This window comes from Chrysemys picta, chromosome 18, assembly GCF_011386835.1.
Source record: "Chrysemys picta bellii isolate R12L10 chromosome 18, ASM1138683v2, whole genome shotgun sequence".
Classification (NCBI taxonomy): domain Eukaryota; kingdom Metazoa; phylum Chordata; order Testudines; family Emydidae; genus Chrysemys; species Chrysemys picta.
Genome location: NC_088808.1, coordinates 17,015,826 through 17,028,904, shown reverse-complemented (window position 1 = coordinate 17,028,904; position 13,079 = coordinate 17,015,826). Strand labels below are relative to the sequence as shown.

The window sequence follows — 13,079 nt, the reverse complement described above, 5'->3', positions numbered from 1 at the left end:
ATTCTCCTCTGCTCCCCCACCCCCATTCAAGTGTAGCTTCTGGCCCCCGTTCCATACCTTTCCTGTTTTCCCCTTTGTAGTTACTTTTTGATAGGGCTTTGGAATTGTTCCTTGACTGAAGTGGCTCAGGGACAGGAAGGAAGGAAGGCAGAGACTACAGAGTTGGAAGACTACACCTCCATCTGTTTAACTTCCTGACACTATTGTTCTAATGCTTGAGCGATTAGCTCTCGGGGATGGAGCCACTGGAGGCTACAGTGGGTTTGGTGCCGCAGAAGTATATAAGCCACAGTAAAGGATGTTGGTCCTGTCTCCCCTTCCAGTCAGTGAGACCGGAGAAGGAGACTGGGAGTCAGGATCTTTGGGTTCCTTTCACAGCTGCTTTACTTTTCTGTGCCTCAGTTTCCCTATCTGTAGAATGGGGGCGATCATGCCTGCCTTCCTCACAGTGGGATTGTGAGGCGCTGTTCAACATTTGTGCTTTGAAAACCGGGGATGAAGGGAGTTGTGGAAGTGTGTATGTGCCCTGTATTGCGCCGTGCGTCCTCTTGGCAGTGGTTGAGCACCCGCAGTTCCCATTGGACTTCAGAAGAAGTGAATGCAAACACTTCACACCACTCCGCGTGTGGTCAGCATCTTGCTGGGTCGAGCCTGTTGCTGGTCTCCCCGTCTGCTCCCACCACCCAGGGCAGATTCAGCTTCCAAAGGACTGCTCCATCTTGGCTCCAGTGACCATCAGCTCAGTGTCGCTGGGTCTCTCCAAAACTCCCTCCCCCGTTGTGTTAACAAAGATGTAGTGATTGAAACAGAGGACTGATTTAAAGCACCTCTGCCTTAGTGTTTGTGAAGGCCCCATCACTCTGCACAGTGAAACCCCACCCCTGGAGAATCGACAACAGTGGGGCCCGGGGAGCAAAGTTCTAGCTCAGTGGGCATCTGTGAGGTTTTCACTTCTTGTGGTGGTTACTCAGAAGTGGTGGCTCTACATGCTGCCCCAGGTGCAGTTGGTGCCCTACTGGTACTTTAGATTGGTGTCCTACATTCCTGGCACCTTCAGTTGCTTGTCAACCAAGGCCCATGCTAGCAGTAACCTAGACCTGGTATGTTGTTACACAGGGCATCTTTCCCGTGTCCTTGGCCCTTGGATACCATGGGGATGGGGCTGACTCAATAATCAGGGTAGGATGGTCTCTCTCCACCTCTTCCTGAGCATTGCACTTGAAAGGAAATGGCTTATCCCTGTGTGTGGATGGTGAGGGGAGGGCAATCCCGAGAGGTGGGGAAAACGAAACTCTGCTGTTTGTATTGCCGCTCTCTGGCATTGCGTGGAAATCCCCCTAAGAAAACCTCTTGTGTTGCTGATTCTTATTTTAGACAAGCAGAACAAGGCGGAGCTTCTGCTTTTGTGTCCGATTCACAGAAACAAAGCTGTTTTCCTCTCGCTAGAGAGGGGGTTTTTGTTTCCTTTCAAACAGGGCTACACGTTGTGGCTTATGCAAGAGGCTCAGAAGTAACTGCAGTTCAGCCTGATGAACCCAGGCTTCTGCTTCAGTGAATGAGTGAGACCTAACTCGGGGCTTGTGTGAACCCTGGGGGAAATGGGCATAGGTGGAACAGATTTCTAGAGGAAGCTTCCTGGCTCTCTCCAAAGGACTCCTTCCAAGTTATCAATGAGTGAGCGCCGTCTAGAACGGGGCCCCGGAAATCTTACTTTCGCTGACCTTGAAAAAGTCACCTACATTTTGATCCAAAGTCCATTGTACTACATGCAAAGACTCCCATTGACTTCAATGGACTTTGGACCAGGTCTTTAATCTTGTCTACACTAGCGTTCTCAGACTGTTAATTCTCAGCAGGTGCTGGTGGAAGGTTAATTGCAGACAGGGTTTGATGAGATGAGGGTAATACACACTTGAGTCTTGGCCTGTATGGCCTCCACCTCTACTGCCACTGGAGTAGCTGCATTTATTCAGAATTGTGGGTCCAGATCTACCCTGAGGTAGTAACAGCTCCACTCTTATTTTTTTCCTATCTGTGTAAACAGAGTGATGGTATCTCTTGGGGAAGGATGCAAGATATCATTCACTTCGGCTCAAATAATAAACAGTAATAGGCTTTAAAGCGTTTGAGTTCCCCAGCTGGAAGGTGTTAGAGAAGCAGAGTCGTCTTATTTAATCCAGATGCTGTCCAGGATGCCGCCGTGTAAAAATAGCTTCTCTAAGCACCTCTGTCTCTGTCACCCGTACTGCAGGCTGATACCCTTTTAATAACAGTTCATTATCTGTATTTCCTGAGGGCTAAGTGTGAACACATGCATTAACTCTTAGGCCTTGGTAATTGTATGTTAATTGTTTGTATCTCACCTGCAGTGGCTTTGTCATGCCCGCACTTAAATTAAGTCACACACTTCCTCTCCGCCTTCACCTTATTGACTCATCTCAAAGAAGTTTAAAAAAACCCAAACTTGTTTGGGAGGCCCTCGGTTTGGTTTTTGCATTTTGCATCATTCTCCAGGTTGGCGACAAAGTCAATTTCGCTTTTGCTCCTTGGCTGGTTTCACTGTGTGGTTCTCACTGCTTCCTTCTGTGGGTTGCAAACGCTGCAGGGGAAGGTCTGTTTATAAACAACTGTTTCCATTGGAATTAAAAAAAATTTTTTTTGGTTGGAAATCACGTTTTGTTTTTAGCTCTTACGTAACCTACATGTGGAGCTGAGCTTGAGGGCGGCCTCTCTTTTGACTATGAGGAGAACATCATTCTATCAGGATTATACCCTTGCTGCAGACTTGGAGCTGTGGCTGTTTGCTAGCCTCTTTCTTAGACCTCAGTTGGAAAACATTGGGATTGTAGATGGGGAAACTGAGGCACTGAGCGGTGAATTGGCTTTCCCAAGGTCATCCAGCAGGCTAGTGACAGAGCCAGAAATACAACCCTGGTCTCCTGAGTCCCAGTCCAGTGCTCTATCACTAAGCCACACTGCTTCTAGCATTTTGAACCATTTTTTTAAAAATGCTCCCACTTTTCCAATAGTCCAGCCAAGCCCTCTGAGGTGAATTTCTGCTTTTATGTTCCTTGTGGTGAAACTGCGGAGGAAACTTACAGATGCCTTTTCAAAAGGTCTGCCGTTTGCATAACTGTACATTCAACCCCCACCTAATTAAGCAAATGCGGGTTTTCCATATGTCTTTAAATCGGAGGTCCTTTGGAAATGTAGCCATCAGAGGAGGACAGGATTATACGCTGAACTAGATAGACTGAGGCCAACAGCCACGCACTTCAGAAGCGAGCACTGGTTTCTGAGAGCCTTCTTTTTTGCGTTCCCAACTTGCGCCACTTTGGGTTGTGTTTTCAGGGGTGCTGAGCCCTCACTGCTCCAGCTGAGGTCAGTGGGAGTTGCAGAGCTCAGGCCCACGGTCTCATGAAAATGGAGTTACTTGGGGAAAACTCAGCTGCAAATGGCTTGCCGGAAGTCACAGAGGGGGTTGGTGTGAGAGCTGGGATTAGAACTCAGGAGTTCCTGGCGCTCAGTACCACAGTCAGACTGCTAGATCTCACCTCACTCCCAGTCCAACTTCCTGTTCTGTTTCTGCTAAATTGCAGAGTAGGGGGGAAATGCACTGGGAAATATTAGTGCAGATGTTCGTTTGGGCCTTAGCTGCCTCTGTGTTTCTGCTTTGTTTTGCTTCCTTAGTTTCTGACTAATATGTGCAGAACGCACAATCAGCAGGAAAAAATGGGGAGGAAAGAGGAAGCTGATGCCAAGAATAAAGACTTAATATTTGATAGAGTCCCATCCTAGCAACCCGCCAGGCCCTCGGTGCGTGCCTGTCCTATACCCATCGGATATCCGTTTACTTTGTGCGTGATTTGTGAAGAGGGTATCGCAAAAGTCATCGGAAAAAAGTAACTGAATCAGAGGGACTCAAAGTAGGAAGGAAATGGAGTTTGCACATATATGTGACAATGCAGGGCATTCCATCTGCATGTGACACGGAACTCGTGAGCGGGATTGATTGCTGAGTCGTAACATTGCTTTCCCTTTCAGCTGCACGGCAACTCTGCAAGTGATTCATGGACTAAACATTGGAAATTTTGTACTTGCCAATATATGACTGTTTATATCTTAATTAGGTGAATTCAGTCTTTGCGATCCTTCAAAATTCTGCATCAGGAATTTATAGCGGTTGAGCCAAGTTCTGCTCTTAGTTATACTAGTTTAAGGGTCTGATCCTGACGGGTACTGATCACCTCCAGATCCCCATTACCTTTGCTGGGAGGTACAGCTGCTCAGCATCTCTTGGGATCAGGACATAAATCCATTATACCAGTGTAATTAGAGAGCAGAATTTGCTCCGCAGGTTAGATTATGGTGATTGCACCGGAGGCAAAGCAGAAACCCACCAACCCCATGGGTGTCACTGTGCAATTAGATAGGTCCTTTTGTGGGGCAGGATTTGGCTTCCTCTGAAGCATTTGGTGGTCACCACTCCTAGAGAATATGGACTAATAGGCTGATTTGGTGGGAAAATTGCATGTCTGAGGGTGTAAATTACAGGAACATTCTTTCTTTTTTGTGGAAACATCAACAATTTGGGACAAACCCATCTGGCTGAAATGGTTTTTAAAAGGCGTTTCTTAGCATTCTTTTTAAGCAGACTTGGCCTAAAAGTGGATGTGAGGATTTGACGGTATAATTAACACTATCCTAATGCTTATGCCTTGACTTCAGAGGAGCATGTGTTTCTTCCAGACGCCCGTACTTAACCACATTCTCATTTCACTGATCCCCATCTAAGGCCTTGTCTGTGTGGACGTTCTTCTTGCAGAATAAGTGTGACTTGTTCTTGTTCCTGAAGCTAAACAAGCACAACCACGTGTGGAGACTTTCAGGAATAGCTATTCCTGGATAACACTCTGCGTAGACAAGCCCTAAGCTTGGAAGCTAATGGGGGGTGGAGTGGAGGGAATAGTTCCCGCCATCTGTAGCTATGATGGAGATGGCTGCCTGCAGGGATTGGTTCAGGATGGCTTGGTTTGCTGGTTTATGACAGAAATGCTTCCTGCTGGACAGGGCCGGCTCCAGCGTTTTTGCCGCCCCAAGCGGCGGGGGGGGGGGGTAGCCCCGATCGGCGGCAGCTCTACTGCCGCCGCTTCATTCTTCGGCGGCAATTCGGCGGCAGGTCCTTCCCTCCAGGAGGGACTGAAGGACCCGCCGCCGAAGAGCCGGATGTGCCGCCCCTTTCCCTTGGCCACCCCAAGCACCTGCTTGCTGCGCTGGTGCCTGGAGCCGGCCCTGCTGCTGGAGAAGCTGAAGAACTCCCATGGCTGAGAACTCCAGGTTTTGCAGAAATCCTGGAAAGGTCCTTACCCAGCAGACCCACCACTTGCATGACTTCCCCCTTCCCCATACAGAGCTCGCTCACCGGGAGCATCCACCCCAATCCAATGCCCAGGTTAAATCCATGCAGTGCCAGTGGCCACCAGCGGGGATCTGTTTGTGTCTGAGCAGGAAGGTTGGGTTCCAGCATGGGAGCAGCTGACGGGGGTTAGATCCTTCTCCTGGCTGTTCTCCCCACTGGATGGGTTTATGGAGCAGCAGAAGGTGTCTCCATCTCCTCAGCAGGTGGCTCTCGGAGACGGCTGCCTAACCCAGCTTTTCAGCTGGACACTGGGGGCCAGGCAAAAGAGCTTCGGGGGCTGCTGCAGGAGCTGGTCGCTGCCTGGCTGGCCGGGGCCAGCCCGTTTTCTTTGTGCCCTCAACCCTGGTATTGCATCAACATTGTGTTTCCCCTCTGAGGCGTGGGAAGGTGAGCGGCCGGCCCGGGTTAGATAAACGATGGTGAGGGGTCCCCGTGGCCGCTCAGGGCAGCTTTCCCGCCTTTTCGCAGGCGTGTGTTCTGGTTCATAAACCAAAGTGCAGTGTCTGACTGGGCCAAACCCACCCTTGGGGTGGCTCCATTAACGTCAGTGGCTGAGACGAGCCCGTTGTGCGTCCCCCACCGGAGCCAGGAGGGCTGTCGCTAGCCACAGTTCCTCTTGTTCTTATGCTCACTCTCTGCGGTGTCACAGCCTGGCTTTCTCTCCTTGACGATGTGCTGCATGTACTCAGGAGGGACTTGGCTGCGAGCCTCCTCCGAGCCCAGCCTGGGTAAATCTCTTCCTCAAACAGGCTTAGCCAGGTATTGGTGTCAGGTGTGTTCTCCATAGGACAAGTGGCAGGTTTATTGTATGTCAACATGTTTCACCATTTTGGGCAGGGAAAGGCAGGGAGGGAGGGAGGGATTCCCCCAGTGTTTTAAAGGGATCCGGATAAATCCTCTTAGAGGGAGCGTTGCCTCAGCAAGCCGTAGGGAGGAAGGGCCATATGCTGCTGTGGAGCTGTTGTGGGTAGTGGAGCTAAATTGGCCTCATTGGACTTGAGACCTAGAGCCCAGTTCAAGGCTGCTTTGCAGCTGCCGTGCCAGCTATGCCAGCCGGAGGGGAGCTTGGGGAAGCAGGCAGAAGTTAGAGCAACCATCAGAGCTGGATCAGGCCAGCCCTCAGGATCACTCAGGCGCAAGCTGCCACTCTGCCCCCCGCCCTCCAAACCCTTCCTCTGGGCGGGGCAGAATGGTCTTCGGGTGAGCTCTAGGGCTTGCAGTTGGGCCAGTGGATTTGATTCCCAGCAGAGCTGTAGCCCTCCTGTATGGCCTCGGTGCAAGGCACTTAGTCACTTGAAAAATTGGGGGCTGCTAATTTCGGGTGCTCTACTTGAGAAAACAAAGGCCTGATGTTCAGCCATGCCAGGGACCCGTAGCTCCTGTTGATTTCAGCTGGACTTGTGGGTCCCGAGCGCCTCTGAAAATCAGGCGCAAGGCACCTCAGGTCAGGCACTCGAGAACTGAGCCACTCAAAATGAGGGGGCACTGACATGTAGGCCAGGTCCCTCATTTGCACAAAGGGGATCCCGGCACGTATCCATCTCACGTGTGATGTCTGATCCCCTGACACTAGTATTTGCAAAAAGAACAGGAGTACTTGTGGCACCTTAGAGACTAACAAATTTATTAGAGCATAAGCTTTCGTGGACTACAGCCCACTTCTTTGGATGCATGTAGAAGTGGGCTGTAGTCCACGAAAGCTTATGCTCTAATAAATTTGTTAGTCTCTAAGGTGCCACAAGTACTCCTGTTCTTTTTGCGGATACAGACTAACACGGCTGCTACTCTGAAACCTAGTATTTGCAAAGCACTTTAGGGTCTATAGAAGGTGCCATTGAGAATGGGGCAAAATATTGGTACCTGGATGCCATGGTGATGGGCCCATTAGAAATGGGTGGGGACAAACCTGTCAGTGGCTCCTGTGGCGGCGGTAATTCAGTCTCTCCTCTCTAGAGCTTTCTCTGCTCTCCTGTCTGTATACAAAGCCCACTTTGCAGGCTCTCCCTGTGTCTGAGCTTCCCAAGGTCCCCTGCTGCAGGTGCTGTCCCTCGCTCCCAGGCAGATCGGTTTCACTGTGACTGTTTGTTACATGTGTTGTGATCGCACTGCCGAGCGGTGAGGGGCAGAGTTCTAGGTTCCCCGTGCGGTTACCAGAGAGACGAGGAAGTGCTCTGGGGGCTGGAATGGGCAGCAGCCCAGGCAGGGAAGGGAGTGTGGATGGAACAGGCCTATGTTCTGGAGCTGGGAGCACCAGCTCCCAGGTTAAAACCCACTAGGGAACGCTGCCGACCTAGCCCCAAATGCTGCAGAAGTGTTAGCTGCGGGGGGTGGGGTTCTTGCTCTGGTCAATGTCAGGTGCCTTGGGCCTGATTGGCAGAGGGGCTGAACAGGCCAAAGACAGTGGGAGCGGCTGTGTCCCAAGAGCTCGAGGCTGCGGTTTTGGCCCTTGGCCCCCCTGCGTTTTGGGGAGGAGGCAAGTTTTGGGGGTTCAGCCCTCCTACAGTTTGCAGGACGGGGGGGCTGAGTGTCCAGCGTATTGGGCTGGCTCTCCCAGTGCTTGTGCTGCTGTTGAAACACTGTGGGGCATTAGGAGGAGCCCCCCTTACCGATCCTAACTGTAGGGATGTAGAATTCCCCCCGGTACAGCACTCTGGAGCGCTCCTTACATTAGGAGGGAAGTGCCTGTAGGCTTTGCTTCACCCCCCCCCCCCCCCAAAAAAAAACTTCCTACCCCCCAGGACTGATGCCTCCTGATTTGCATATTTAAATATGCAAATGTACCCATCTTGGCCTCCCAGCCATTCCCTGGGCAAAGTCCCCCATGCCATGAAGGTAACGGCATTGTTTCCTTTCCCCATCGCAGAGCTCCACGCAGGAGATCGGAGAAGAGCTGGGAGACGGCGTGATCTACAGCATATCGCTCCGGAAGGTGCAGCTCCACCACACAGCCAACAAGGGGCAGCGATGGCTTGGGGTAAGCTGTGCCCAGCCTCCCTTTGCCCTCTGACTACAGCGGTGATGATTCCCCCCCACACACACCTTCGCTTCTCCTTGTGCCTTCCAAGCATGGCAACAGGTGGTCTTGGTGGTGTCGTGGTGCCAGCAGGGTGGGCGCGGGTGTAAGTGGACATATGCCACGTAAGCCACGGGCCCAGCTCTTAGCGTGCTGGGGCAGTGTTTCCTACGGCGGCTGGTAGATCCATTCATCCTTTCCCTCTCCGGGCCTGTCGCTGCACCCACTGTGGCATTGCTTTTGCTGCATGCAGGCGGGTGGCTGGCTTGGGGATTATGAGCATACAACAGTCAGGGCGGGGGATGAAGCACCCCAGCCAACGTGGACACAGAGGTTTTGATTTGCCAACTGCAGCTCTGGGGTGGGGGTGACCCCCTGCCCCCAATAGGACAGCTTGATGAAACATGCTCACAGGTGCCTCATCCTCTTCCTGCTTTGGGCATTAATCTGGGCATCCCCATTTTGGGGTCTCCTACCGAGATCTCACCAGCATCTGGCCCTGTGTCTGGATTGAGCATGCCTGGGAGAATTCAAATCCTTGTCTGACTCCTTGCCAGAGTTGGAAGGAGAAGGTGCCTGACCCAAGGGGCGGCAGGGGGAGCCATGTGCTTACTTGCACATCAGGAAGGAATTGGGGGAGGGGAATGCAGAATAGGGCCCCAATCTCCTGGGAAGGGCTGAGCGCACATCTCCCACTGAAATCTGTAGGAGTTGGGGAGCTCAGCGCTCCATGAGATCTGGTGTTTTGTTCCCTGAGAAGAAGGGGTTAAGAGCGGCTCCCTCTCCTGCTGAACAGCCTGTCTTGGAGGAAGCAGACATCCTTTTTGTCTGACACGGCCAACAAAAAGCCTCTCCCCTCCCCGGGAGCTGGCACAGGGCCGGGGGACCAGACAGGCCCCGCAGGAATGCAGCGCTGGGTATTATTGTTTCCGGCTGTCCAACTCCATCACATTCCAGTGGCAGAGCGGATGGGCAACCCCTGCATGGGAGCGCTGAGAGAAGGATCCCAGAGCCAGAAAGGCTCCAGGCCTGGTTTTCCCCTCTGCCCGCGGGTGGGTGTGTCTCATGCAAAGAGTCAATGTGGGAGCCCTGAAGGCTGTGGAAAGAAGAGGCATCTGCTGGAGATGCTCATTTTTCCCTTCCCCTCCTATTATTTTCTCTCTTAACTTTCTGTTTCCTGAGCTGAGCCAGGCAGGTCCAGGCCCTGGCCAATGGGAAGTCAGTGTTTGCTACTTTGTGTTGCCAGCCCTTGTGTCTGCTTGAGCAGGGATAGCAGATACAGGGGGGAGAGGGGGGCAATGGGCAGGGCACGCCAACTTGGATTGGCTTGGGCACCTCCCCACTGGGACAGATTGCTCTGTCAATAGAGGGGCGATCTGGGCATAGGGCTAGGAGCCAGCAACGCCCCAGTTCTGATCCTGGCACTGACACCCTCTGTAGCCTTGGGCATGTCACTTGGCCTCTCTGTCCCTCAGTTCCCTCCCCCTGTAAAGTTGGGGTAATCCCCACACCGCAGGAGTGTCCTGGTGAGTCTTGAGCCAGACCTGCTTGGATGCATGTGCCGGTCCAATTCTGATTCTGTCCCCCTGTGAGCAGCACAGAGCTTTCCAAGCGCCCATGCTGGGGGGAGACGCAAGGCACCTAGGATGGGGGCGGAGCTCTTGAGCCTTTTGGTTTTCAAAGGGACTTGGTTCCCCATCCCCACCCCTTGTGCTCTCCCTGTCCGTGGAGCTCATGCTTGCGATCAGGCCCATCACAGGAGCGTTGCCCTGGCCTGATTGAATGCTGCAGAAGCTCCTGGGGAAGCTACTCCGGCTTTACTGGACTCCGAGTCCCTGTCCACACCAGGGAAGCGACCCGCTGGTGACGGAATCAGTGGCATAGCAAGCGCTGGCACAACGTCCGCGTTTGTCCTGCGCCCATTCCAGCGCTGCTCTGCACCATTGGAGCTGCACTGGGACGCTGTCCCATAGCGCCCTGAAGCAGTGCTTAGCACGCTACGTGTCCTGGCGGGGAGGGCCCCTGCTGTAGGGAGAGGTGGCCCTGGGACCGTAGGGAAGTGAATGTGGGTGTCCCCCTTGGGGCCTGGCTTTTTCAGCTCTGCGCTCGCGTTCCTCTCATTCCTCCGCCTAATGCTGTCAATCATCCCCCACCCCCAGTTCGAGAACGAGTCGGCCTTGAACCTCTACGAGACGTGTAAGGTGCGGACAATAAAAGCCGGGACCCTGGAGAAGCTGGTGGAGTATCTGGTCTCAGCCTTCAAGGGCAATGACTCCACCTACGTCACCATCTTCCTGTGCACGTACCGGGCCTTCGCCACCACCAAGCAAGTGCTAGACCTGCTGCTCAACAGGTGACGCTGCCCCTCCCTCCCTCCCTGTGGTGCCCCTTGGGGGTGGAAGTCTGTGCCCTATCCATGCTGTGGTCCCTCCCATGCCCTCCCCTCCCCTCCCCCCCCACCACCCCAAGGCTCCAGACAGGCAATCCATGCAATTCTCTCCTCTGTGCCCTGCTAGCGCTGGTTCGTGCCTGGCTCTGACCATGGCTCAGTGTCCCACATCACAGCTGCTCCTTTGGGGGCCCCCTCTGGTTTTAGCGGGGAGCTGCCCCCATTCCAGCCTCAAAACTTCGCCTGGGCCGGGTCCTCTCCTCTCACGCAGACTCAGTACAGGGCTCTGTGCTGGGGTGGAGTGGGGGCTACTTCTCAGCCATGCTGCAGCCTCAGGGATGGAATAGTCCATGTATCCTGTCTTCCCCCCCCTACCCTCCAGGTAGAGGCCCACAGCTGGGAGTGGAGGTCTTTGTGTAGTCCCAGATCTACCAGCTCTGCCCTTCCCTCAGCCCCCTGTGCTCAGGGCCTTCCAAGCCTGACAGGAGGTGGAGCAGGGCGCATCCCAGCAGTGTGTGGAAAGCCAGGCTCGGAGAGCTGCTCCTGCCTTCTCCAGAGACTTTAGAATCCCCAACCTTGAGTCCTTTTTAATGCTGCTGTCTGTAATTGGAGCTGTATCGCCCCCCTCCCCCTCCGTAGGCAGCATTTCATTGTGCCCCTAGCGCAGCGCGTTTGCCAGGACGCCGGAACAATGGGGACAGTGTTAGCGGGAGCGCATACCAGGGAGCATGTGTACTCCCGGGATTGTCCAGGCATTGCACTGCGGGTGGGGGAGAGGCCTTATGGGCCATGGGATGACTACAGCAGGGGGTAGGTAGTGCGAACTCTGTTCTTCGGGCCTCTGCTGTCCCTTTCAAAGGGCCAACCAGCCCAACGAGTCTGTGAAATGCCCAGAGCTGCCTTGGTGCCATGTCCCAGCATTCCTAGATCAAAGCCAGCTCCGTCCCCCTGGTACCCTGTTCTGAGCGTGGCCAGTGCCTGCCGCTTTAGAAGGCGGCCCTCGATCTTCCATAATGCACCTGGTTGATTGTACCTTGAAATACTCTAAGAGCATCGCCGTAGGGCTGAGAACACCGATTGTAACCTCCACCAATGGCGTTCCCGGAAGTACGGCCTCTGGGAATGCTGTCCAGATGTGACAGCCCTGTAGGCTCTCAGGCAGTGCGGGTACTTCGGGGGATACCCGTGGGTGCAGTGCCCCTTAACCCTTCCCTGGCACCAGGCTCATGCCATAGAGACATGGGCTGCGCTGTCCAGCTCTGAAACTGCAGCGGTCTCGTTGAACAAGCAGGTAACTTTTGCCTGCCAGATGCAGCTTCTCTTTGCCTGTAAGGGTACGTGTGGGAAAGGGCGACCTGTCGTGGTTGCTTAGGGTAGTTGTCCCTGTTTGCCTGAGACATGGGCCAGTCCTGTCGTCTCCCACAGTTTGCAATCCAGAGTCCTATTCTAAGGCAACCCTGAGAGTCCACAGTGGGTACTAGTTGCACCAGGCTCCTGAAAGGGCCCTGGCAGGAGTGCGTGGATCTAGGTGTCATCGGAACCCTGTCCTGGCTGCAATGCCTTGTAAGCCCCCAAACTTCATGCAGAGGGTAGGGCTCATTTGGCCGGGGCGGGCGATATGCCGGGAAGAGACCCGGAGTGAAGGATGCCTGCCTGCTCCAGTAGGGGTCGCTGTGGAGAGGCAACTGCCCAGCAAGGTGTGGTTTAACTGGCTCATTGTTCTCCCCATGTCAGGTACGGCAAACTGCACGTCCAGGTGAATGGGGACCAGGCCAGACACGCTGTGGATGAGAGACTGGAGCTGAAAAAGTAAGCATACCTCTGCTGTAGTGAGCCCTCCTCTCGGCACCCGGGCAGGGAGGGAATGTCTGTCTGGCCCCTCTGCTCCCTCCAAGGAGCGCGCTCTCTTCACAGATGGCACCCTCTCCAGGTGCCAAAGGACCATCCACTCTGGGCTGTGGGCATGTGCTGTGGAACTAGGTCTAGGAGGTTACGGGCACGGAGAACGCTGGGCTGAGATGGGCCAGGACTTGGATCCAGTCACAGGCTGGGAACTCTGGCTGGGTGGGTCTTGGAAAAAAGCCAGGAATAGAATCCAGGTCTCCCGAGCCCATCTCCTGCTCTAACTGCTAACTGTCCCCACTCCTGTCAAGTCCAATTTGTTGAGCTGTAATAGCCTGTGGCAGTGAGTTCCACAGCTTAATGATGTGAAGCAGCTGCAAGTGCATTTGCAGCTCTGTTAGGACATTTGGGGATGT

At 53.7% G+C, this 13,079-nt stretch overlaps 1 protein-coding gene across 8 annotated transcripts in view; it reads left to right on the top strand.

The window, feature by feature from the left end:
* RALGDS (ral guanine nucleotide dissociation stimulator) overlaps positions 1 to 13,079 on the top strand; it is a 103,034-nt gene that overhangs the window by 77,050 nt on the left and 12,905 nt on the right. For all 8 annotated transcript variants that reach the window (XM_065572270.1, XM_005293276.5, XM_005293275.4 and 5 more), the window contains 3 exons: positions 8,283 to 8,393; positions 10,592 to 10,785; positions 12,556 to 12,630. In XM_065572270.1, the coding sequence (XP_065428342.1) occupies positions 8,283 to 8,393; positions 10,592 to 10,785; positions 12,556 to 12,630 (380 nt within the window). The remainder of the gene's footprint in view (positions 1 to 8,282; positions 8,394 to 10,591; positions 10,786 to 12,555; positions 12,631 to 13,079) is intronic.